Here is a 27858-nt window from a genome sequence, read left to right on the forward strand (position 1 = left end):
TCAAACAGGCACAACTTATTGGTTGACTGCTGGCATTTATGTATGTGGCAACAGGGCATTTGGAAATTATATGATCATTCAAAGCTGATGCAAGTTTGAGGAATTGAAATAATATTTAACAAATCTCAGATACTTGAAGATGGAACTCACAGAATAGATATAAGATGATTAATTCAACACGGTGCCACATAAAAGATTGTTGCAAAAAAAAATAGGGTTTATGGATTGGGGTAGCATGTCACCTTGAGTCGAGGTCTGGTTAAATGAAGATGCATTAATGACCATTTCTGGGTTGGCATGCTGTCCCTAATCTGATGCCAAGAAAATCAGTCCTGGGGGCTAAGCCATTAATGGTCTACTGTATGTTATTGACTTGAACACATCATATCCAACTTCACAGACAGCACAAAGCTACCTAGTTGAGAAGTTCAGAAACTGAGCTGTGCGGACAAAGCAAAGTGATGTGAATGCTTAAATGTATGGCAGTAGTAGTTTGACATGTGTAAGTGTGAGGTTATCTACTTAGACTATGAAAATCATGATGTGATGGACTGGGAAAGTGGGAGAAGCAGCCAGACTTGCTACTCTAGGATGCGAATCACTGAAAGCAAGAGGGTTGGAATCAAAATGGTATGTTTGTTTCCCTGCACAATTGACTCAAGGATATCTCACTTCAGCTCTGCAGCCTTTGGTGAGATCCCATCCCATGTTTTGTGTGGTAAAATTTAATTGAAAACTAGAAGCTGCAATTGCTGAGAATCCGAAATGAAGCTGTAAATGCTGTAAGCATTTGAAAGATCAGGTCGTTTTGGTACAACACGGTAGCTGAGTGGTTAGTGCAATGCTTTTCAGCACCTACTGTAAGATCTGGGTTCAGTTCCCACCGTTATTTGTAAGGATTTTGGTTTCCTTCCACTTTCCAAAGATGTACAATTAGGGTTAGTGGGTTGTGGGACTGCCACGTTGATGCTGGAAGTGTGGCAACACATAATTCTTGTTGATTTGATTTGGCACATGCCCACATTTCACTGTATCTTTCGATGTATGTGTGACAAACAAAGCTAATCCTTAATCTTTATCTTTGGTGTTTAGATAGAAAAGCTGTAAATGTTTCAGATCAAAGACACTATATCAGAAATTTCTTAGTTTCCTATTGTTATGTGGCCAGCAACAATGAATATAGAATTGAGTCAGGTTTTATAAACAAACATAAACATTTATTAAACTCTGCTCAACAAAAGTAAAAAGTAAACAAACGACTAACTTAACCGGAGTTAACTGCTACACGGCAATTTAACAAACAGCCAAATTCTGGAATAGTTCTTAAAGTGGTAAATTCAAAAGTCTAAGTGATTTATACAACCAGTAAGGAGAGACTTTACTGCAGCAACAATTTCCCTGAAGAAAATGATGAATCTGCTGATCACAGTCGAGAGGTGCCTTATCCAAAGGATTCACGACGAAGGAAATAAAACGGCTTAAAGGAACTGACCTTTTGCTTGGCAAATGAACACTGCACAAACCTTCCTGATCTTTCAGGGGTTATCTCAGATGCAGGTCACTATTTCTGAACGAAGATTCAATAAGGTTGATCCTGTGTTAAACCACCAACTTTACTCGATCCTTCGGGTTCCTGTACTTCAGTAAAATCTTCACGCGCCAACTTGACTGTAAAGATAAATCAAAGATGCAACAAACCAGAACCAGCAGCGATTGGCGAAACTGCTGGCACAACAGTTTTTGCTTCTTACACTTTAAAAACGAAACTGTGTCATGAGACGAATATGCAGCAAAGCTAAGTAATGAACTACCCTGAACTAACTGCGTCACAGTAGGGGTTTCCCCTTATATACCTGATGGAACATTACATCATGTGACCACACACAGGCAGGAAAATTATGTCATGTGACCTCACACTGGCGGGAAAGTTACATCACCCCACCAGCAAAAGACAATTACATTATGATGGTCATAAGACAGTCACAAAATACCCGCGAGGTATGTAATACTATCTATATAGGAAATTATTCAAATATTCATCAAATATTAGTTTATCTTTGTGAACTTTTCTCTCTGAGCAAGATATATCATTGTTGTTTTTTTCACCATCTTAAACAAATTGGGATGTAACCCTTTTTATCCTGCACTTTGACATACCAAACACAAGCCCTGAATTCTACATACATTTACCTTTGAAGATATTTTGTCATCTCCATTTTCATTCTTGCTCCTATGTAATTTTTATTTAATGTTTGCTTTAAATTGTCATCCTGTTCTGAAATGTTTGCTATTCCAAAAACTAATTAAGTTCAGATATGCATTATAGCATTACACCAAAACAGTATGTTGGTAATATCGAATAAATATTATTGATTAAGGGAAAGATTTTATTTTGTGTCTTAAAATCTGATTGAAGCTTAAAGCGTAGCATTTAATAATCTCAAGAAATGGTCAAATAGAATCTATGTTAAAATCCATTGCAGTTTGATTCATGATTTTTTGAGTAGTTTTTAAATATTTAAAGTCCAGAATGAAACTTGGTTCAAATATTTTACAATTTTGCAAATCAGGATTCCTAATTTACAGCTTTTTCTTTTATTCTCAGGATGAACTGATTTACTTGTCTGTACTATACATTTCTCATTTTAAAACATGAAGTGCTTGAAAGTTCAGTAAATTATTTTTGCAGATGTCAAATGAAAGAAAATAGGACAGCGCACTAGAAAAAAAATCTGGAAAGAGGTTTGAGTTGTATTCCTTTGAGGTAGAGTTCCCACTGATTAGTTGATATAAGAAGTTCAAGCATTACTTCCACTAAATTCCAGTGTGTTTTCATGGTCACATCAAAATCATTTTGTTTACCCCAACTTTGAGGATTTGTCTGGATCAGGTTCGAGTCAGATCGCATGAGAACAGTTGACATTGTCCACTGGAATCTGTTTGAAGCTGTTCCAATCTACTTTGCACGGTTCAGTGCAGGAATTAACGGGTGCTGGGATAAACTGAGGGATATAAAGCAAGAAGCTACCATCTGCCATTGCGTCTCCTGCACGGGCTCTGTCCTGCTGAATTATAAATTTAATTGCAGCATTGTTTTTGAAAATTATTTCTACTTTACCAGCCAATTAGCTTCTCTTCACTCATAAGAATTTTCACTTCATGCAGTGTTAAATGTCTTAAATGTCACTGGACAAGTCACACACATTATGGCTAAAGAAGTAAGCCAGATGCCGAGTATTTTACGATGAGTGACACCCTAAGTCTTCCACCATCTATACTAAGAACAAATCAGAAATGTGATGGAATACGTTTACTGAGGCTGCAGCTCTGGCAGCACACAACAGTATTCAGACTTGTTCATTGGCAGTTAATCCACTTCCTTACATATTCATTCTCTCCACTATCAGTACATCTACAAAATGCACTGCAGCTCCTTGCATTAACAGTTTTCCTGAACATGGGAGCAGCACTCCTGCAAGTTTAATTCCAACCTGCAGAATACCTTGACTTGTTTTGCTGAGTTAGAATGCAGGACTTCCTTACCTGTCCTTGTATCTGACAACATAGGAGTAATGTGGGCTGAAATTTCTGAGTACTGGCAGACTAAGTCCTAGCTGTAGAAATTGGTCCCTGAAGTAGAATATAAAGATCTCACTACCATTTTCATCAGGTAGCAAGCAACCTTTAGTTTCACGAGACTATAGTATGAAATATTCTAAACACAAATTTTTCTACAGTGCAACTTTAAGTTAGTATCTTTATTTTGTGTCTCGGTAGCATGAGAAGAATGCTCACAAGATTCAGAAACGAAGGGATTCTAAAGGCCTTGGTGCTGATCATAAAATTGTTTCTGGGTTTGCCTGAACAGTGAAATTGGTTGTCATATGTTGTGCTAAAGAAAGTGATAAATGAAATGTCATGCAGAAATAAAAAGGACTTGGGTAGTAATGCTGGAATATTATGTCATTAAAAGCTGGAGGCTTGGGAAAGGTTGCAGAAGAGGGTTATCTGCTGCTGCCTGGACGAGAGGCCAATGCAATCAGGAGAAATTGGACAGACTTAGATTGCTTTCTCTCAAATGCAGAGGAAAGACCTGAAACTTAGACGTTTACAAGAATATGAAAGACACAGATGGAGTATACAGTTATTATCTTTTTCCCAAGGTCAAAATTCCTAAGGTCAAAGGGGCATATGCTTAAGGTGAGACAGGGTAAGTTTAAAGATTATGTGTAGGGCAAGTTATTTTACGCAGAGTGATGGGTGCATGGAATGTGCTGCCATAGGTGATATTGAAGGTAAATAAAACAGGCATTTAAGAGGCCAGTAGGTACATAAACATATGAAGGAAGGGCTATGGACACTGTGTAGGCAGAAGGCAATAGTTAGATGTGTTCCAGTATTGTACTGTTATATATTCTATGCAGATATAGATGCACAGACACAATTTTGTATATTAATGATAATTATAATCATTTTCTGCCTATCACAGGCCAGAGGAAGGCATAATTCAAACAGATGTGAGCAAATAGCTAAACACTGGCATGTTATTTTGGCAGGATAATTGCTAATAGTTGTTTTCTCATTAAGAGAAACTATTAATTCCCACCAAATTGCATAGCAGTTATATAACATTATGAGAGGCTTCAGCTTGTTTCATCTTTATTCTTTGGTGACAAGTCTGGAGCATGCTGTTGTTACTTTCCATTTTTTTCTTCCTCTTCGGGCATTCAAAAGTTTAACAACCAAAGCACAATGTGTAGATAATTTAATATTTCTCAAGAATTACTTCTCATGGTAAGGATTACTGTCCTGGAAAGGAGCCACAATATTGGGCCAAGTACCAATTGCTTATCCTAATTTGTGTGAAATATAATTGCCTTTCACTAATATCCATTTTGTCCCCTTGCCAGTTTTGGAGCAGTGTAATAGAGTGCTGTGATGCTGTTTTGACATACACAGTAACAAGTTACTGCAGTTTCTGTAAATACAACCCTGGTTTGCAGGGTGGGGGCAAGAAAATTTACAACTGACAGGTGGAATTATTTGGTGAATCCATTCCCAGTGTTGAGTTATAATTTTAAAGTGGAATCATTTTGGCTACATTTTCTGTAAGTTGCTGCAGATTTTGAGCTAATTAATTAAATCTGCAAGAACTGGAAGCTGCTTATGTATTAGTTTTAAAATGTAAATTAATTTGTGCCATTCCAGCTAATCAAAATTTATTTTGCAAAATAAAACTACTGCCCAAAGTTACTACTTCATTGTACACTAAAGTTCATCTGATTGATGGTGTACCCTAGAGAAAGTAGGCATTTATACACAGCAGTAAGATATAATCTTGGCCTTGGAGACATAATTATATAAAGTTTCTTCTGCAACTGTCTGCCAAATGCAAGCTTCAACTTAAGTTTAATAAAAGATTTTATCTAAGGATTTAAGGTTAAATCAATGACTTGAATCTTCTATTATAAGCATTATAAATGAATAAAAGTCTACTTTCACTTATAAACTTATAAAGTTTAGGTACTGTATATAATAGAGATTTTGTTAAAATTATTCGATGTATTGTACTGATAGGCAGCTCAGCTTCTGCAGACAGCCATTTGTGGTGTAGCACACCAACATTCAAGTGATGAAGAATCACTGGTCTGAAGCATTCTGTTTTTCTTTCTAGAATGTTGCCTGACCTTTTGAATATTTCCAACACTTTATGGTCTTACTTCATATTTTCAGCATTTGTGTTTCTTTTTGTTAATTTTCAACAACCAATTGGGATTCATCAGAAGGCTGGTATGTCTGATTCAGAAGAGAGTATGTTTGAGATCCAGTCGAAAGGTGAGGTTATATATGTAGGCTGACACTAGTGTGGTATTTGTAGCAGTGCTGTTGTATAATTTGTTTAATAATTGCTACTCACCTTGCATCAGGAGGATTAGTCAGTAAAGTCCACTAATTTTATTGATCTAAATATATCACAGAAGTTGAAAGGAGACGAAAGTTGCATTCATTTAGCTTTAGTTTCTTAGTGATGATTAAGACCTTAAACCATTTGATATCCTATATGTGCAAAAAGTTCCTTGTTTTTCTTAACATCATGGAATGAGCATTAAGTAACCAACATAAATGAAGTTTCCTTTTATCAGAGGACTACTTCTTTGCTATCTTTGTATAGCAGAAAATAATTGTTCCACTATTCAAGAAGTGAACAAGGGATAATCCTGAAAACTATAGACTGATGAGACTCACATCAATGGTAGGGAAATTACTGGAGAGACACTGGATAGGATTTATAAGCATTTGGAAAACTGTGGCCTGTTCAGGGAGACCCGGCATAGCTTTGTGCAGGACAAGTCATGTCTTACTAACTTGATTGAGTTTTTGGATGAGGTAATGTAAATGATTGATGAAGGTAGAGCTGTGGATGTTGTCTACATAGATTTTGGTAAGGCGTTTGACAAGGTCCCTCATGGGAGGTGCATCCAGAAGATGATGATGTATGAGGTCCATGGTGAATTGCCTGTATCAATTCAAATGGTAGTAGACAAAAAGGACTTTGATTGGGTCTGTGATTAGTGGTGTTCTGCAGGGATTTATATTGGGACCTCTGCTGTTTGTAACGTATATAAATGACCTGGATGAAAATGTAGATGGGTTTGTTGATGATAAAAAGATTGGTGGTGATGTGCTTAGCATTAAAGACTGACAAAAAATACAAAGGGATCTAGGTCAATTTCATAAGTATGTGGCCAGATTTGAAGTGTTCCACCTTGGTAGGTCAAATATAAAGAGTCAGTACTCTGTTAAGATCTTTAACAGTGTTCATGAGCAGTGGGATCTTAGGGTCCAAGTTCATATCTCCCTGAAGGTGCCTATACAGGTTGAAAGGATAGTTAGAAGGCATATGGCATATGACTTTTGAACCTTTATTAGTTCAAAAGTCAAGAAGTTGTGTTGCTGTTTTATTAATCTCTAGTTAGGCCTAAATTATTGTATTCAATTCTGGACTCATAAAAGGAAGGATATCAAGTCTTTGGAGAGGGTACAGAAGAGGTTTGCCAGGATGTAGCTGGATTGGGGGACACGTGCTATAACAAGAGGCTGGACAAACTTGGATGGTTTTCTCAGGAGTGCCAGAGGCTGGAAGAAGATATGATAGAGGGTTATAAGATTTTGAGAGGCAGAAATAGAGTAGACAGACTATATCTTTTTTCCAAGAGTTAAATGTCTAATATCAGAGGGCATGCATTTTAAAGTGAGCTGGGGTAATTTCAAGGATGTGAGGGGCATGTTTTTTTATACAGGGTGGTGGGTGCCTGAAATGCGCTGCCTGGGGTAGTGGTAGAGGCAGAAACATTAGGGACTTGTTTAGATAAGCACATGAATGTGAGGAAAACGGAATGATTTGAACATTCTGTAGGCAGAAGAGATTAGTTTAGTTAGTCATTTGATTGCCACTTTAATTGGTTACCCAAAACATTGTGGTCTGAAGGTCCTGTGCCTGTGTTATACTGTTCTATGTTTTCTATTCCTAGAGCAAATATATGGAGTCATGAATATAATACTGTGGCCTGCTGCTTTTCTTTTGTCCACCATTATATTTTACTACGAAGACAGCTGTAATAAATCAGGCCTGTATCAAAAATGGTGCTGGGCCAAATAGATTGGAAATACATTAAAATGTTAATTTACCTGTGATAATGAAAATCCAATTGTGGAAAAAATCTTGTAATGGATTTATTTCTGGCTATTTTGATGTATGAAAGCATTTTAAACTTGAAATTTATTGTGTTGTATCAATGCAATATGAATTTGGAGGGATACAGTTTGAACTGCACAATTGGTATTTGTTCTTTTGTTTGGTTACTGGTCTTTCCAAGTACTTCAAACTAGATTAACTGATCCAGTAATGTGATAGAGTCTTATGAAACTAACCAATGGGAGAAGAACTGTGATTCCCATGTGGATCTGTTATTGGAAGCTCAGTGGCATGATAAGAGTAAAGGCTATATTGTTTCATTCAAGTTATTGAAGGAGTAAGGTCTCTGATATTCACCATCTCCATGTCTTGGATTTACAAAATACTATCTATCAGCCATGAATTAATGCAATTTTTTGTGACCCCACACTTTAAAAAATAGAGCAAATGTGTATGTTTTTTAAAAAAATTAGAATATTACTTAAAGAATATTTGTTAAAACGTTGAGCCTAAAATAGGGATGAAACTTATTGCCAGTTGGAGCTTGATCGCCAAAAGCTGTTAGAACTATTTACAATGAAAATATCATGACTGAGATTGCTAAATTTTTAAACATGAAAATGGTGACATTTTGTTAGCACGGTGGAAGTGATAAAGAGTGGAAGATATTAAGAGGTTAAATGGCCTATTCCTATATTAGATAATGAAGCTGAGATACAATAAAATCTCTTTCTTTGGGTTTATTCTTCTCTAAAGCTACTCCAAAGTTACTTTATTAGCACTTTCAGTTTACCTCACAGCTGACTTGTCCATCCTTACCAAGGTGGATAGAGATTTTATTTATGTTAAAATGTGCAATATAATTGCACAGTGGTTGAACGTATCAGCTTATGATTGTCTTGAAGGTAAATGTGATGTTAGCATTTGCTTCAAGAGGACTAGAATATAAAGGTTGAAACTTTATAAAGCACTGGTGAGACCTCACTTGGAATATTGTGAGTAGGTTTGGGCCCCTTATCTTAGAAAGGAGATCATGCAGAAACAGGAGAGCGTTCAATGGAGATTCATGAAAATAAGTCCAGGATCCAATAGCTTGGCATATGAAGAGCGTTTGATGGCCTGTATTTACTAGAATTCAGAAGAATGAGGGGTGACCTCATTTAAACTTATGGAATGGTGAAAGGCCTTGATAGAGTGGATGTGGAGAGGATGTTTTATGGTGGGAGAGTCAAAGACTAGAGGACACAGCCTCAGAATAGAGGGGCGTCCTTTTAGAACGGAGATGAGGACAAATTTCTTTAGGCAGAGAGTGGAGAAACTGTGGAATTCTTTACCACAGGCAGCTGTGGAGGCCGTCTTTATGTGTACGTAAGGCAAAGGTTGATGGATTCGTAATTGGTCAGGGCATGATGGGATATGGGGAGATTGGGCCTGAGAGGAAAATTGGATCAACCATGGTAAAATGGTACAACATACTTGATGGGCCAAATGGCTTATTTCTGCTCCTATATTTTATGGTCTTATGAGCTTGATTGTTTTATATGATGATTCTTGAATACAGCTTAATATTGCTTCACCTCGTGTTATCCAAGTTGCTTCCTGCAGTATAATGTCTGTGCATTACAGAATACAGATTCTTGGTAGGTTTTCTCAAATTGTTCACAGTGATGAGTGATTGTTTTCTTTTGCCTTTTAAAGCTTTATCTTAATATAAAAACTTTTAATTAAAGATAGCATAATATAAGATACAACAGGTGACTCAATTCTGCTACAATTTTTTCAATATTTGCATCATTTGAAACGCATCATTACTTTCCCTTAAATTATCAGTGTGGTTTGTGTACTTGAAGAGCAAATTCAGCTTCTCCCTAGATTAACAGCACTGGAATCCAAATGTTTTTCTGTTTCTCCTATTTAAAAAAAAAATCAGAGTTTTTGTTTTTTAAAGATTAGGAGTGGAAATTAGTCTGACCTGTTTTTGGACTCGGGCATAACGTTGTGAGATCAGAAGGTTCACAGTGAAACCTAAAGTGAGCCTGAAATTGGAAAGTTTCCTTATAATTTCCAGATGGTTTTGCTCGCAATGACAGCCACATACCAAAGTGGGTGGAGGACCTGGGTGAGAGGAGTAACAGGAGCATCCCTGAAACTCCATATCAAAGTTAATAACAACTTGTTTATGGAGCTAATCCACTTCAGACACAATTTCAGGAAATAGCCTTTCAGCAGTTGCTAGCCCTTTTACTTGCATTCATTTGGTGTACCCTGGGAAAAGAAAATCAAAACTGCTACTTGATTGTCATCTTGGCCTGAATTATACTTCTACTAAATGCTTAAAAAGTACTGTCCAGAAGCAAGGCTTGTTTCAGAGCTGGTTTATGTATGTTTCTGATCACATAAGCTTTTACCACCTCTCAGTTAACTCCATTGGCTTAATTTCTATTACATGTATCTCATTTCAGTATTTTTTCGTTAACATAACTATGCTACTCCAGCATGGTGTTGTTACTTACAGCATGTTGTTTTACTCAAGAGAAAAAAGTTTCCCTTTAATTCCCAATTGAACTTATTCATCTTTTGTTCGTGGTCTTGAATATGGACTCCCACACAAGTGGAATGACCTCGTCTGTGTTTGTCCTATCAGACTCTAATGATTGGGAAGACCTTAATCTTCCCTTATATAGAATAAAATACAGACTTTTCCCAATAAATATTAGCCTGTGGCGACCCCCTTCCCAGCGCACTCGAACCGGCTCACAAAGTGGCGCGCGCCGACATAGAGGCCAATCCCAAACAGGGCACCAAGCTTGCTTCCCCAGCAAAGGGAAAAGCCCGCGCGCGGGACGGGACTGTGAGTACACGCCCCCTACAGCATTCCCGCCCGGGGAGGGCAGGATCAGGAAGACTTTAAAGTGAGGCCGCGAAGTTTGAATAAATCTCTTTTGCAAATGCAGCTCATCGACTCCGTGTCGTTTATTGCAGCGCTGCGTGCAGCCACACCGCTACAAGCCCTTGGTTTCAAAGGTTCAAAGATAAAAAGAATAAGTAGAAGACATAAAAAAGTGAAATAGTTGACTCTGGAAGATGTCACGCGAGGAATTGTTCACTAGCGCCATCTTGACCAGATGTTGGGATCAGGATCAGGATCAGCAGGGATCGGGTGTGTCCTTTTTGAATCCTGTGATTCCTTTTACTTTGAGATTATATAAGCATCAGAAGTAGTCATGGTACTTCAAGTATGTTTGCGCGAAGCAATAATATAATCTTAATATTCTTCTGTTTTTTTTTAGTTCTGTCCCTCTGATAATGAACTTCACAGATTAATTAATTTATCTGTGTATCTATTCATTTATTTTCAGCAGGTTTATTAAGTTGTATGGCAATTCTATGTAACAGTTCCGGATTTGTGCAGCTGAACTCCTGCACCTATTTTCTATATTTCTATGAAAGTGTACCTCAGATAACCATTTGTGGAAATTCAGCTTTAAGCTCAATTTATATTCTGCTGAAACAATTTCTTGTCTCTACGCGTCTTTGCTTTTAGCCTAGTTAGGGTATAAATTTGAACCGAGAGGCATCTGTATTTTTAAGTTGTGTTCAGCTTTTTGAAAATGTTCATGTAGATTATCAATGCATATAAAAATCTATGGCTTTTGAAACAATGAGTTGATTTTAAGGACTTAAACGTAGAGTATTATAATTTGCTCAGCAAGGACCGATCTGTCCTTAGCAAAGGTCTTACCTTTATCCCCTGCGCCACACAGAGAACACAGTTTCTCTTCCTTTACCATTGCTGCTGTCTTTATCCACATCTCCTCCATTTCCCAAGTATTCAGCCTTACCCTATCTTTCTTGCGCCTTAATAGAAATAGAGTTCTTGTCCTCACATACCACTGGTGGGCATCTTCATCCAGTGCATCATTCTCCACAACATCCGCCATCTTCTACGGGACCCTACCTCACCCCCTCATTCTGGTTTCCGCAGGGATCCTGCTGCCCGTGATTCTTTTGTCCATTTGTCCTTCCCCACTTCCTTCACTCCTGGAACATGCCTCTGCAAGCAGAAGAAGTGCTCCACCTGTTCACTCATCTCCACCCTCTCCTCTGTTCAAAGCCCCAGGTAGTCCTTCCAGGTGAGATAACACTTTACCTGCGAGTCAGTTGGGATCATCTACTGTATTTGGTGCTCCTGGTCAGGCCTCCTCTACATTACTGAGACCCAACATAGATTTGGGCACTGCTTTGTCGAGCACCTTCACTCCATCCACAACAAGTAGGATTTCCTGGTGACAACTCCATTCCCATTCTGACAAGACCTTTTATACTGCCATGATGAGGCCACTTTCAGACTGAAGGAGTAACACCTCAGATTTCCATCAGGGTAGCCTCCAACCTGACAGCATGAGCATCGATTTCTTGAACTTATGGTAATTTCTCCCCGTTCCCCTGTTCCTCTTCTCTCCTTTTTCATTCCCCATTCTGGCTTCCCTCTTATCCCTTGTCTTCTCTGCACCTGCTATCACCTCCTTCTGGTGCTTCTCCTCCTTTTTCATCTCTCTTTGACGGTTGTAATCTTCCACATTATTTTCTTCTATATTATATCTAATTCTTTTTTAATCACCTTTTTAGCAGTAAGTTTAGATCATAACTATTGCTTTATGAAGAAAAATTGTTTTGTTGCATTGGTTCTTTTAAAATGTCCTCAAATATATATCTACTTGTTCATGGTTTTTCCATCAATGGAAACGTTTTCTCAGCCTGTCCAAATCATTGTATGTCAAGATCACATATCTTATAGAAGATATTTATATTTTTATATAATGTGTATGTGTCTGCATGTATATATTCATATTCTTATATACACATATCAATATATATATCAAGATTGATGTCACTGATCCCTAGGGCATACCACCACAAAGCACCTTCTAGCCCTTCTCCACTGCCCCCTCATTCTTGTTCCTGAGCCTATTCTATTTCCTTTGGTGCCTTTTAATCATTCATCCTGCAGGCTTTAGTTTACCTCTGGCAGTTTATCATATGCTGTTTTGCAGTTACAGACATACAATCGTAATGGATTTATAAGGCATAAAGCTACAACGGGCTGGATTTTCCTTTGATCTAGAATGGAATGATGCTTTGATACACTTGTACTTGGCTGTAGACACTCATTAGGTTTTTCCATGGAAACTTGCTGTCATCCCAACCTCATACAAATGCTCTCTATTGGCCACCAGGAGATCTGTGAACAGGAAAAGGCCACTAGGCAGGGTTGTTGATAAGGAATGCAGGGTTTGAACTATGAAAGATCAATTAGAAAAATTAGTTTGGATTGAATGCCGAAATTGAAACAGAAAATAGAAACAAGATAAAGGATGGAGAAATAAAACAAACTGCAAGGTAAAACATTAAGAAAATATTTTAATCTCTAACGATAATTAAAGAAATTAGTAAAAACAGTTGTAAATTCAGATTTTCAGTGAAGGTAATTGGGCTTTATTGTTAGATTATATCAACGAGGTTCCAGTGTTGTTAATCTAGAATCACATATATTTTATGGTGGATTTGTTGCTATTTCCATGGTAACTACAGGAACCTCAATCCATTCATTTAATTTGTGGTAGTTCAGCTAAAAGAAGAATATAGGAATAGCAGTTTCCAGAAATTCGTGTTTACCTTTACCACTACATTCACCAGAAGTTGTCATATTAATTTCCACACAAATATTGGTGACTCTTGTAACCTCACCATTATTTCTCAAATAAAATCTATGCTAGCTCATGAATTATGCAATTGCATTAGGGTGCTTGTATTTCTCATGTTAATAGTTAAGTTAGAGGGTAAGAAGTTAATTTATTTTCAATGGTTCATGTAATGGCTGTAATATATAGGGACTTGCTCATTCAGCACATAGACTTCAGTTAGTACTTCATTACGATATGGTACGGAAGACCATGAAGGATACAGTGACTGAAGTTTGGATGCTCAGAAATTGATCAGTGGTGAAAACTTGTTTTTTGATCTATTTTCTTAAGAAGAGACAGCATACAATGTAGAACCATAGAACATTACAGCACAGAAACAGTGGCCCTTCTTGGCTGTGCCAAACCATTTTTCTGCCTAGTCCCACTGACCTGCACCTAGACCATATCCCTCCAAACCCCTTTTATCCATGTACCTGTCCAAGTTTTTCTTAAATGTTAAAAGTGAGCCTGCATTCACCACTTCAACTGGCAGTTCATTCCATACTCCCACTACTGTCTGTGTGAAGAAGCTCCCCCTAATGTTCCCTTTAAACTTTTCCCCCTTCACCCTCAACCCATGTCCTCTGGTTTTCTTCTCCCCTAGCCTCAGTGGAAAAAGCCTGCTTGCATTCACTCTATCTATACCCTTCATAATTTTATATACCTCTGTCAAGTCTCCCCTCGTTCTTCTATGCTCCAGGGAATAAAGTCCTAACCCAGAGGTCGGCAACCTGCGGCTCCAGAGCCACATGCGGCTCTTTGATCTCTGTGATGCGGCTCCCCGTGGTTTGTTAGCTTTTGAAATGTAATTCGAAATTTGAAGATTATGGTGATCTTGTACTTTGCGGAGACACCGTTTCCTGGCACATCCGAACAATTAGCCACCGTTCCGACTAAGGGAGATAGCCTACGGGGGTTTGTGAGTACGTGTCTTTTGGAGCATCCGCGCCCATGGGGACGGGTTGAGGGAGGCTTTAAAGCAAGGCTGTTTAGTTCGAATAAAGTTACCTTTGACTGCAGTCTTTATTTTAGCGCTGCGTGTAGCGCTACACCGCTACAACGTGTTTTTTATCGCTATTAATATACATCACAACTGCCAATGCCTGACACCCGCCAGTGCGCGCTTTCTTTTAATTCTTCGATCCAAGGTAGGCTACCTATGTAGTAACCTTCAACCCAACGTCTTTTTTTCGGAGTTCAAAATGTTTTTGTTGCATGCAGAAATGTAATTTCGTTTTCTCTGCAGGAGTTCATCAATTTCAAAAATGCAACACATTATAGTTTGTTTATACATAGCATAAAGGCAAAAAAAACCCGTTGTATGCAGTGTTATTTCATTTTGTGGCTCCCAGTGTTTTCTTTTCTGTGGGAAATGGGTCCATATTGGCTCTTTTAGTGGTAAACGTTGCCGACCCCTGTCCTAACCTATTTAACCTTTCTTTGTCACTCAGTTTCTCAAGTCCCAGCAACATCCTTGTAAACCTTCTCTGCACTCTTTCAACCTTATTAATATCCTTCCTGTAATTAGCTGACCAAAATTGCACACAATACTCCAAATTCAGCCTCACCAATGTCTTATACAACCTCACCATAGCATACCAACTCTTATACTCAGTATTTTGATTTATAAAGGCCAACGTACCAAAAGCTCTCTTTACGACCCTATCTACCTGTGACACCACTTTTAGGGAATTATGTATCTGTACTCCCAGATCCCTCTGTTTTACTGCACTCCTCAGTGTCCTTCCATTTACCTTGTATGTTCTACCTTGGTCTGTGCTTCCAAAGTGCAATACCTCACACTTGTCTGTATTAAACTCCATCTGCCATTTGTCAGCCCATTTTTCCAGCTGGTCCAAATCCCTCTGCAAACTTTGAAAACCTTCCTCACTGTCCACTACACCTCCAATCTTTGTGTCATCAGCAAATTTGCTGATCCAATATATCACATTATCATCCAGATCATTGATATAGATGCCAAATAACAATGGACCCAGCACTGATCCCTGTGGCACACCACTATTCACAGACCTCTACTCAGGATCCTCCACTATCACTCTCTGGCTTTTCCCATTGAGCCAATGTATAATTCAATTTACCATGTATACCTAGACACTGAATCTTCCTAACTAACATCCCATGCGGGACTGTAATGACATTCTTTACTGTCAAGAATATAAATCTGGAACGTTAGTTGAAAATAAACTACTAAATGTGCAATAACTTTTTTCTACATACCTAAGGCTTTGACCAATCTTTGATGTAGCAGATGTTAATGATGCATTTGCCATTATCCAGTTTAATGCTGGAAGGGGGAACTGTTGCTCATTTCAGAAAGCTACCTCTGAATTAATGTATTCACACTTTTGTACCCATTGAAGTGTTAAAGGTTCACTGATGTGCTGGTTTTTCTATGAATACTTCTAATGATCTGATTGTAATGCTAATTTTCCTTAGATTATTTCAAAATTAACTTGTTTCATGTAACATAGTTTACATTTTCTTATTTTAAGAATGTCAAAGTTACTTCAGAAGTGTGTATTTTAAAAAAATAAGAAAGTTAGATTCCCCCGAGAAATTGTGGAATTTGACAGAAATGCTCTAAGTATACACAGATTTTCTTCACGTCATTATAAGGTTTAGATATTCGTACCATACCAGCTGTAGCCAAACATAGAGCCACATGGTGCTAAGATAAAGATCTGTGCCAATATTTCCCAGACCTTAAATATTTGATCTAAACCAGAAGCTGCATAGAAAAGAATTGCTTGATGATTGACTCTGCAAAATTTTTGTGCGCTTCTGAGTACCAGCTTGAGAGCAGTAATCCCAGTGGTTTGTACTCTATAAAAGAAATCTGCTTTTCCTTTTGATAGATAAAGAAAATGGTGTCTGGTGGGAGCTATTTTGTTCTCATAATTAAAGACATCAGATGAGCAGATCCACGTGATTCTTTCTTTGCACAGCTGCGTCTGGCGTGAAGAATGAAAACCTAAGTTTGTATGCACAAGCAGTCAATCTACTTTTGAACCATACTGTTGAAATCATACAGGTAGCATTAAATTTACACTAGCAAGCTCAAATACAGACGACTGCTCTGATTTGCGCTGCTTTATAATTCATCAGCAGCAGTTAGGGCAGTCATTTATTTAGTGGCTTTAGAACAAAAATGTAAAAGATCCTTGTTTCTTGTATGACTGTAAAAGTAGTTCTGTCAAAATAGAACCAGGTGCATTGTAACCACAGAGGATTACCTCAAGAACCTAGATGTCTAATCGGACTAAGTATGTTGATCAAGGTATTTACTGACTTAGTGTGATACTGCAATGTTATCTTAATAGATAACAGAGCTTCCAATTTTTTGTAAAATTTAATCTGCTAGTTCAGTTTTTTTGTACATATCACTGTAAAAGGGATCCTTCAAATTCCTTTTGACTATGAGTTCTTAAACAAGTTCCGGTGTGGTATTAGATTTTCTTCATGGAGCAGGGACAAAATGCCCTGGATATGTATTTGAGCCATCCCTTTGTGGTACACAGTGATATGATTTGCATTGAATATTTGATGCCATTTTTGGAAAAGGAAATTAAAAGATTTTGAAAATCAATCTTTCTGTTATAGTATTGTAGCACAAACAAGTGATTTTTTTAAATTCCAGCTCACTGTCTTTATCATGCCTCTTTCCTTTGTCCATAGCTGCAGCTTCTCTCTTAATCTGACTCAGGTAATCCCACTGGCCTGCTGTTGCCATGTTCAAAGTACAAATATGTCACAATATACAACCCTAAGATTCATTTTTGTGTTGGTCTATTCAGTAAATCCAAGAACCATACTAAAATCAATGAAAGACCACATCCAACAGGACAGACAAACAACCTATGTGGAAAAGACAACAAACTGCACAAATTCAAAATATTGAGAACCTGAAGTAAAGAGTCCTTGAAAGTGAGTCCAGAGGTTGTTGGGACAGTCAATGGTGGAACAAGTGAAATTGAGCAAAGTTATCCCCTTTGGTTCAAGAGCCTGACGGTTGAGGGGTAATAACTGTTCCTGAACCTACTGGTGTGAGTCCCGAGGGTCCTATACCACATTTGTGATGGCAGCAAAGTGAAGAGAGCATGACCTAGGTGTTGGGGGTCTCTGATGCTTTCCTGCAACAACATGCTGTTTAGATGTGCTGAATAGAGGAGAAGATTTTACCTTTGATGGACTCAGCTGTATCCACTGCTTTTTGGAGGATTTTCCATTCAAGGGATTGGTGTTTCCATGCCAGGCTGCAATGCAATCAGTTAATAAACTCAACACCAAACATCCATAGAAGTTTGTCAAAGTATTAGATGTCATGTTGAATCTTCACACACTTCTAAGGAAGTAGAGGTACTGCTGTACTTTTCTTCGTAATTGCACTTACTTACTAGGACAGGTCCTCTGAAATAATAACATGGAGGAATTTAAAGGTGTTACCCCCCCCCCCCTTCTCCTTTGATCCACTGACAAGAACTGGCTCATTGACTTCTGGTTTCCTCCTCCTGAAATCAGTAATCACTTCCTTGGTCTTGCTGACATTGAATAAGAGGTTGTTATTGTGGCATCACTCAGCCAGATTTTCAGTCTTCTCCTTATATGTCGATTTGAGGAGTTGGTCATGGCCAGAATCAACACCTGCCTCAGCAAGGCCCAGGACCCACTGCAATCTCAATGGCTCTTCACACGGCCTTAGATCACCTGGACACCTATAACAGCATGCTGTTCATTGACTATAACTCAGAGATTAACAGTATCATTCCTGCAGTCTGATCGATAAACTACGTAACCTGGTTCTCTTTACTTTTCTCTGAAATTGGATCCTCAGCTTCCTAACTGGAAGACCACAATCTGTGCAAATTTGTATTAATAGCTCCTCCTCGCTGACGATCAACACTGGCACACCTCAGGGATGTGTACTTAGCCCATTGCTGTACTCTCTCTATACCCATGAGTGTGTGCCTCGGCATAGCTCAAATACCACCTATAAATTTGCTGATGATACAAACGTTGTTGGTGGAATCTCAGATGAAGATGAGAGGGTGTGCGTGAGTGAGATATGCCAACTAGTTGAGTGATGTCGCAACAACAAACTTGCATTCAATGTCAGTAAGACCAAAGAGCTTATTGTAGACTTCAGAAAGGGTAGGATGAGGGATCATGAACTAATCCTTCTAGAGGGATCAGAAGTGGAGAGAGTGAGCAGTTTCAAATTCCTGGGTGTCAAGATCTCTGAGGATCTAACGTGGTCCTAACCTGCAGCTTTAAAGAAGGCAATACAGCAGCTATACTTCATTAGGAGTTTGAGGAGATTTGTTTTGTCACCTAAAACACTCGAAATCTTGTACAGATGTGTCATGGAGAGCATTCTGACAGGCTATGTCACTGTCTGGTATGGGGGGAGTCAGAGGGCTTCTGCACAAGATCGAAAGAAGATACTAAAAGTTGTAAAATTAGTCAACTGCATCTTGGGTACTAGCCTCCATAGTATCCAAGACATCTTCGAGGAGTGATGTCTCAGAAAGGTGGCATCTATCGTTAAGGACCCCATCACCCAGGACATGCCCTCTTCTCATTGTTGCTGTCAGGAGTGGGGTACAGCAGGCTGAAGGCACACATGCAGCGATTCGGGAACAGCTTCTTCTGCTCTGCCATCTAATTACTAAATGGACCCATGAACTCTACCTCACTTTTATTATTTCTGTTTTTAAACTATTTTTAATTTAACTATTAAGTATGCATATAGATACTGACTATAATTGATTTACTTTTTTTTTCCTACATTATCACATATTGTACTGCTGCCGCTAAATTAACAAATTTCACGACACATGCAGGTGATATTAAACCTGATTCTTATCCTCATTCTGATTCGTCACCAACTTTGATTCGGTCGATGACAATGGTGTCATTAGCAAACTGAAAAATGGCATTGGATCTGTGCTTAAGCACACAGCTTTGTGGTGCTCCTGTGCTGATGCTGATTATGGATGAGATGATGTTGCCAGTTCAAACTGACGAGGGTCTGCATTTCAGAAAATCGAGACTCCAATTGCACAAAGATGTACTGAGGCCAAGGTCTTGAAGCTTATTGATTAGTTTCAAGATGGCACCGGTGAACCACGGTGACGCTCTGTGGGCTGAGTACAAAACTTCTACTCTATACAGAGTATTTTGGCAGCACAGAGGCAAACTGAACAAATCATGAAAGGTATTTTCTTCCCTTTCTTTTACCCTCTTCATTTAATTCCATCAATATATTCATATATTTCATTTATCCTTTTGTATTTATCTAACTTTCCCTGTTACATTTCCTTCATTTGCTTCCTCCCTAGATGGGTTAAATCCCTTTTGAATCTATTAGTAACAATCTTATATATGATTCTTAGTTATAGTGTCTGGAAGCAACTTTGCTATATGTATCCTAATCATAAAAACGTTTGATAACAAAGTGTGTTCAGTCCTTTCCTGATGATGACCTCCAAGATTTGGTTTCATAAGTCTCTTGCATCCTGTCCCCTGTTATGGAGACTGAAGCTAACCCATGTTTAGAGTAGGCAGCATCTACAGTGAGGGGAGTGTTAAATTTCAGTTTGATGGTATGTCATTGGAACTGATCAAGCTGCCACATTAGCATTATTTCATTCTCCACTGGCAGAACCTGCTCTACAGCATATGTACATCATTTTCTGTTTATTCTTTCGTCATTCACAATTTTTTTTCTTGACTTATGAAACTTTGATATTCCTCTGAAGCACCTTGGGACATTTCAGATTATTGTAAGCACTGTTAAATTTATCACAAATTCATCCTTTTTTTTCCACACACTTGTAATTTACTGTGAATGTACTATGTCAGTGTTCTTCACTGAGACTGGCTCAGTGGCCCTAGCAGCGACCGTATTCTATAGGATTTAATTGCCAGCTGTACCTGTGGCAGGTAGTGAATGAACCAACATGGTGCTTTCAGACATGTATTCGTCCTTGATGATATCATTAGCAAAACTGGGAATCCAGTATTGAAATATTAGATCTCAACCAGTCCTTCTCCTCATGGCGCACTCTATCACTATCATCAAGCCAGAGAACCAATCCTGATATAATGAGCAGAGGAATATGGCCAAGCAGCACCAAGTATATTCAAAATCAAAATACCAGCCTGGTTGCATGAATGGTCTGTTGCTGTGCTGAAGGTACACAGTTCTACCTCATGCCATTCAATTTTACGTGACCTCTTTGTGAAACAGAATGATTTTAAGATTGAATTTTAGAAAAGCTGCTTTTTTAAAAATACGATGAGAATATTAAAGCTTATTAATGGAATATGTTTAATTAAACTAATAAATAACACATTCTTGATAGGGTGAATGTTACATCTAAAGCATTAGCAACACATACAAAATGTTGGAGGATCTCAGCAGGCCAGGCAGCATCTATGGAAAAAAATATAGTCAATGTTTCAGGCTGAGACCCTTCGGCCTGACTGGAGAAAAAAAGACGAGAAGTCAGAGTAAGAAGGTGTGGGGAGGGGAGAGAGAAACACAAGGTGATAGGTGAAACCAGAAGGGGGAGGGGTGAAGTAAAGAGCTGGGAAGTTGATTGGTGAAAGAGATACAGGGCTGGAGAAGGGGGAGTCTAATAGGAGAGAACAGAGGACCATGGAAGAAAGAAAAGAGGGGAGGAGCACCAGGGCGAGGCGATGGGCAGGTAAGGAGAAAAGGTGAGAGAGGGAAAAGACGGTGAAGAATGCTGAAGTGGGGGTGGGCAATTACTGGAAGTTGTATACACTAGAACAACAATAGTATTGAACAAATAAAGCTTTTTCATTATTTACATGGTGTGTTTGGAAGTTTCAGCAATCACTCAACCAGTGTTATGCATGACTAAATGAAGTATCAAATGAGAACATGTAGTGAGGGACAAGTAATTCAAATGCTTGAATAGTCCATGAATAGTAGCATACCCCTGAGAGTGAATCAATATCTTAATTGCATTGCCAACTACTTGCTTCAGATTTCTGGACTGTCTATGAAAATTACCTCATTATTCCTTTTTGCACTATTTATTTTGTATTTTATAATCATTTTATGTCTTTGTATTTTACTGCTGGCTCAAAGTAAGGAATTTCAAGACATACAAGTCAGTGATAATAAACTTGGTTCTAATTCTAAAAAGGACAGCATGGATATCATTGCAAAGGATCAACGTCTGCGATATAGAATTCTCTGACCCTGTCACTCTATGACATGGGAGACCTAGTTTTGTTGTTCCTAATTAGCATCACTTAACATTGGAATTCTGAAGCTGCTTGATAAATCACCTTGTTCCACCTCACTCCTATTTGTGGAAAAATCTGGGTTTATCTTCTGCGTTTATGGACAATTGCAAAGCTGAAAACTGTTCAATTTTTAAGATGACAGATCAGTGAAATACTAGTTGTCTTCACAGATACTGCTTGGCCCACAGGATATTTACTGCATCATCTTAATAAGTAGTACTTATTACTACTTGCCTTAACAGTTTTTGCATTCCACTCACTTCTGTCAAAGGTGCCCTTTAGATATGCCATTTTTCCGTCCAATTTCTTTAATACTTTGTAATAATAAGAAATATATTCCATTTATCTTTGTTGGTTTCCATGAGTCAAAAGCTTCAAGGCAGGAAATCAATTCAAATCAAGCTGCCAGTTATACAACATTTTTTGTACCAATTTAGGACAAAAACAAACTAGAACATTGCTGTTGACAGGTTTCTGAACTAAGTAGAAATGACCTATTTACCACCAACAATCAAGCTGTTTCAAGGTCACAGGCTACTTGATTTCAGAAATATATCCTTGCTTTACACAAATTGGATTTTTATACGCTTGCCTTGATGCACCCAACAGTAAAATGGCTTATGCCAAGCACCTTTGAATTTCAAGAATTTGAGAAAATATGTTGAGGCTGACCGTTTTTTCTGTAAGGCGTCGAAATATCTGTTGGAGAAAATGCCTTTTGTCAAAGATGACAAACATACTCGGATTTTATTTTTTCAGCTTGACGTACAGGAATGATATTGATTTCTTCTTGCTCCCGTTTCCTGTCTACACTGATAACAGATGTGTTGTGGCAGTTGTTTGTCAAGCACACTTTTGCTTGAATATCAAAGTAGAAACCCCTCTCCTATCAATCATGACAGCAGGTTGGCTACAGTTTTAACTAGCTTAAGGGAAACTGCTGTAAAGAGTTCTCTTCTTTTCCTCTTGTGTCTTAAGCTCCCCAGTTGTGTTCTGAAAAAACAATAACAGAACTTCTATGATTAGTTGCTTGCTATTAAGCCATGGGAGATTGGTGTTGTCTCCTTGTTCCTGCGTACACTATAGGCGCAATAATATTAAAAGCTTTTTAAATAATTTACATGGTGTGATTGGAAATTTTAGTAATCACAAAACCAGTGTATTGTATGACAGAATGAAGTATCATGTGAGAACTAGCAAGTTACAAGTAATTCAGTCAAGGGATTGTAATGACATAAGCACTTGCATGGTTTATGAATGGTAGCATGGCCCTAAAATTGAATTAGTATTTTAATTGCATAGCAAGCTATTTGTTATATTATGTCATACTGTGTACTTTGTAAATGGTGTTTATTTCCATTGAACACCATAACCCTACTGGTGAAAAGATAATCAATGACGTTCAACATTAAGGTGTTTTAAAAAGCATTGCAGCAAGCTTTTTTCTGAGTGGATGATTAGCCAAGACTAATTCATTGTTCAGAAGAATAAAAAAATTACATATGAAATAATCACAATCATAGTAGCAAAATGTATTCTGAATTTTGCTAACAAGACCTACTGTGCTATTGTATCCTATTTCACGATCTTTGTTCATGTATCCAATGTTGCAGGAGATTGGCTAACACATTTTGTGCATGACTTTATTTCTAAAATGAAAACCTTAAATTGTGGTCACTAGCAGCTCTCTTTTATAGGAATTTGTTCTGATCTGTTTGTTTTCCTGTTTCAGATTCCCTTTGCTCTGGTTCAGTTTCCCTTGTGGGAGTTTCTGAAGGTTGGTTAACATTTTTGTATTGTGAATCAATATGCCTTGGCACTGTAACACAAAAGCAAAATGTTGCTGCCAAAAGCATAGACAAGTTGGGACTGAGCTGGAACGGAAATTTGAGTAGAACTTAATTCATATTATCCTAGAATTGAATAGCATGGAAACAGGCCATTTGGTCCAACTTGCCCACACAAACCAGTGAGCTTCCTTCCACATTAATCCCATCTCCCAGCATTTGATCCACAGCCACTATGCTTAAACAACTTAAGCTCTCATTTAGACACTTCTTAAATGCTGTCAGTGGCCTAGTTTCGACCACTCTCTCAGGCAGTACATTTCAGTTATTTGCCATTGTCTGGCTGACGGTCACCCTCGTATCCTACGTAATTCACTCTGCCCAGACTTCAGCCTGTTTCCTCTAGACTTGAAGCACTGAAATGGAGAAACATTTCCTGCAGTCTACTCTGCCTCATAATTTTATATACCTCAATCATACCCCTCCCCTTAATGGTGAGCATGTTCCGATTCTTTTTAGTACTCATCACCTGCTCTTGTGGTAAGTGGCAATGCACATTAAATATGACCTTGCTGCCATTACTGTGAATGTTATAAGCAAATATTAAAAACTGAAGATGATTTTCCTTTAAAAATACATGAATATGCAGCAAATTTACCCAAGTATTCCATGTGACACCCATTCTTAAGAACCTCACTTGATCAGAGCATTAAGACCATTCACCACAACCAGAGCCTGTCATAGTGAGTCTCACCATGACTAAAGTGATTTTCTGTCATTTTAAGAACATAAGAAATAAGAGCAAGAGCAAGCCATCTGGCCCGTGGTACATGCTTCGCCACTCAATAAGATCGTGGCCTATCTGGTTATGGGCTCAGCTTTATCTGTTTATCTTATCCCCATAACCCTTAGTTCCATTGTGATTCAAAATTTTATCCAACAGTGTCATAATTTCTGTGTATCTAATGAGATAGCCGTTACTGCTTCCCTGGGCAGAGAAATCTGTGGATTCACTGCTCTCTGGAAAATGCAGTTTCATCTCCTGTCTGTCCTAAATCTATTTCCTTGCATCTTGAGCCTATGTTCCCTAGATCTAGTCTCACATACCCATGGAAACAACTTTCCTGCCTTACGTATCCCTTTCATAATTGTATATGTTTCTGTAAGGTGCATGGGGTTTGGGAATAAGTATTAAGCCCAGTCCATCAATGGGTAAAACCCTCCCCATGATTGAGCGCAAGTATACAAAGCGTTGTAGTAGGGAAGCAGCATCCATCATCAGGAACCCCCACCACCCAGGCTGAGCTACCACCAGGAAGAAGATACAGGAGCCTCAGGACTCACACCACCAGGTTCAGAAACAGTTATTACCCCTCAGTTATCAGTTTGAGATAACGTCACTTGCCCCATCATTGAAATGTTCCCACAACCTTTGGATTCACTTTCAAGGACTCCTCGTCTCAAATTGTAAATATTTATTTATTTATTCATTTATCTATCGATCTATCTATCTATTTATTTATTTATTATTTATTATTTCTTTCATTCATTTTTGCACAGTTTGTTGACTTCTGCATACTAGTTTAATGTCCAAGTTGGTGCGGTCTTTCATTAATTTTATTATGGTCTATTCTATTATGGATTTACTGAGTGTGCCCATAAGGAAATGAATCGCAAGTTTGTATATGGTGACATATATATACTTTAATAACAAATTTATATTTAACTTTGAAGTTGAACTTTGGAGATTCCCTCTCATTCTTCCGAACTCTGGTGAATATAGTCCCAAGTGACTCAATCTCTCTTCATAGGCTTTGAAATCAACCAAAGCCAGATTATCTGCCCTCAAGTACGGAGAGCAGAACTGCCAGGTGCAGCCTCGCCAGTAGACTCTACAATTGCAGCATAATCTCCCTGCTCTTAAATTCAATCCTTCTAGCATTGAAGTCCAGCATCTCATTTGCTTTTTATATAAACTGTTGCACTTGCAAACCAAATTTCCATGATTCATACACAAGCACTCCCAAGTTAACCTACAGAACAGTGTGCTGCAATCTTTCACTATTTAAATAAACATCTGGTCATTTATTTTTCCATCCAAAGTGGAAAACATCACATTTACCAACATCTGGCAGCGCCTTGTCCACTCGCTTTACCAGCCTATATCTCTTTGAAGACAATCTGCATTCTCTGCATAATTTGCTTTTCCACTCAATTTAGTATCATTAGTGAATGTAGGTGCACTAGCACATTCCCTTCTTCTAAATCATCAATATTGTGAACAGTTGTGGACCCTGCTCCAACCACTGCAGTACTCCAGTCACCACTGCCAACCAGTGACACACCCATTTAACCCAACTCTTTTTTTTATTAGTTAACCAATTCTCTAACAATGATAATACATTATCCCCAATCCCATCTATCCTTATCTTTATGGATAAGTATTATATTTGGCATTTTATTGAGCATCTACTGGAAATCCAAGTGTATGACATCCAGCAGTTTCTCTCTAATGAGAGCGCTCATTGTAACCTCGAGGAACTCCTGTAAGTTTGTCAACCCGGATTTGTCCTTAATTAATCTATGTTGTGTCTGCCTGATTGAACCGCCTTTATCCTGATGTCTTTCTGTTTTTTCCTTAATGACAGTAAGCATTTTCCCAACTACAGACATGAAGCAGGCCTATAACTGACCTGTTTTTTGCCTACAGCATTTTTTAAACAGTGCTATGACATTCACTGTCTTTCAATCTGCTGGGACTTGCCCAGAGTACAGAGGATTTTTGGTATATTATCACAAATGCATTTGGTAAAGCTTACACCTTTTCTTTCAGTACCTTGGGATGCATACTATCAGGACTAGAGGACTTGTCTACCTTTAGGCCCACTAGTTAACTCATCATTACCTCTTTAGTGACAGCAGTTGTATTGAGATCCTTACTTTCCATCACATCCATAACATCTCTTTTGGCATGTTAGATGTGTCCCCCAGGGCTCGGCTATTCCCTCATTATCCAATATTATTTCTACTTCTCATCTTGTAAGGTTCACTTTAGCCACCCTTTTCTGCTTTATATAATTATGAAATCTTTGGCTAACTGTTTTATATTTAGTGCTACTTTAATTTCCTAGTCTGTCTTACCTTATTGCTTCCTTAGTGGTTCTTTGGTTGTCATTTAAAGACAAGCTTCCAAATTTCCCTCTACTCAGCAGTATGCCTGGAATATACTTTGGTTGAGCACCATTAAAATCTCTTTGAAAGTCTTCTGCTGTTTCTCAACAGTCCCACCATATAGCCTGTGTTCCCAGTCTATGCTAGCCATCTCCTCCCACATTCCATTATCATCTCCCTTGTTTAAGTATAATGCACTCATTTTAAGTTGAACTGTTGCACCCTTCATTCATAAGAGTAATTCAGTCACACAGTGATCACTCTTTTTAAGATGATCCCTAACAACAAGATCATTAATCTTACAGGTCTCATTGCACCAGACCAGATATAAGATAGCTTTTTTCCCTGTTATTTTCCTTGTAGATTTTCAGGAAAGCTATCATGGATGCATTCCATGAAGTCTTCCTCAAGACTGCTTTGGCCAACTTGATTCATCTAATAAATGTGCAAGGTCAAGTCCCTCATGACAAATGCCTTTCCATTCATACATGCATTAGTTATTTCCTGGTTTAATGCCTTTGCCACTGCAATGTGATTACTCAGTGACCTATAGACAACTCCCACAAGTGTTTTATTTTTCCTTTACTATTCCTAATCTCTACCCAGATGGACTCAGCATACTGCTCTTTCGATCTTATATTGTCTCTTTCAATCACCCTGATCTCTATGATTTCATCCTTAATTTAGAGTGCTACCCTACCTCTCTTACCTTCCTTCCTGTTCTTCCATATGACCCGATACTCTTCGATATTTAATTCCCAGTCATCTCAACCCTGCAACCACATTTCTGTAATGGCCACTAAATCATATTCATTTGTACTCATTTGTGCCACAAGTTCTCTGACATTTTTTCAAATACTATGAACATTCAGATAAAGTCCTCTAACTCTTATTGTCCTTTTAGAATCTAGTAACTTCTGTGTCTTTTGTTTTTGATTTTTCTGTATTCCACTCTGACTTTTATTTTTCTAACTTTTGCTTTGGTCTCTGTATTGATTCCTTCTTTCTTTCAGTCTGGATTTCTTCCTCTCTCTAAATTAGGTTAAACCCTCCCCAAGAGCATGAGCAAACAGTTCTCTGAAGATATTGATCCCAGTCCTGCTCAGGCATAAACCTTCTAGTTGTACTGGTCCCACCTCCAAAGCTCCAAGAATCTGAA

At 38.2% G+C, this 27858-nt stretch overlaps 1 protein-coding gene across 11 annotated transcripts in view; it reads left to right on the plus strand.

Moving 5' to 3' along the window:
- Positions 1-27858, plus strand: part of slc25a26 (solute carrier family 25 member 26) — a 252743-nt gene that overhangs the window by 169730 nt on the left and 55155 nt on the right. For all 11 annotated transcript variants that reach the window (XR_009506807.1, XR_009506804.1, XR_009506805.1 and 8 more), the window contains one exon: positions 23474-23518. Coding sequence is in view for 5 of the 11 variants with exons in the window: in XM_059944284.1 (XP_059800267.1) it covers positions 23474-23518 (45 nt within the window). In the remaining 6 variants the exon portion in view is untranslated. The remainder of the gene's footprint in view (positions 1-23473; positions 23519-27858) is intronic.

The sequence above is a fragment of the Hypanus sabinus genome, chromosome 19 (assembly GCF_030144855.1).
Source record: "Hypanus sabinus isolate sHypSab1 chromosome 19, sHypSab1.hap1, whole genome shotgun sequence".
Taxonomy (NCBI): domain Eukaryota; kingdom Metazoa; phylum Chordata; class Chondrichthyes; order Myliobatiformes; family Dasyatidae; genus Hypanus; species Hypanus sabinus.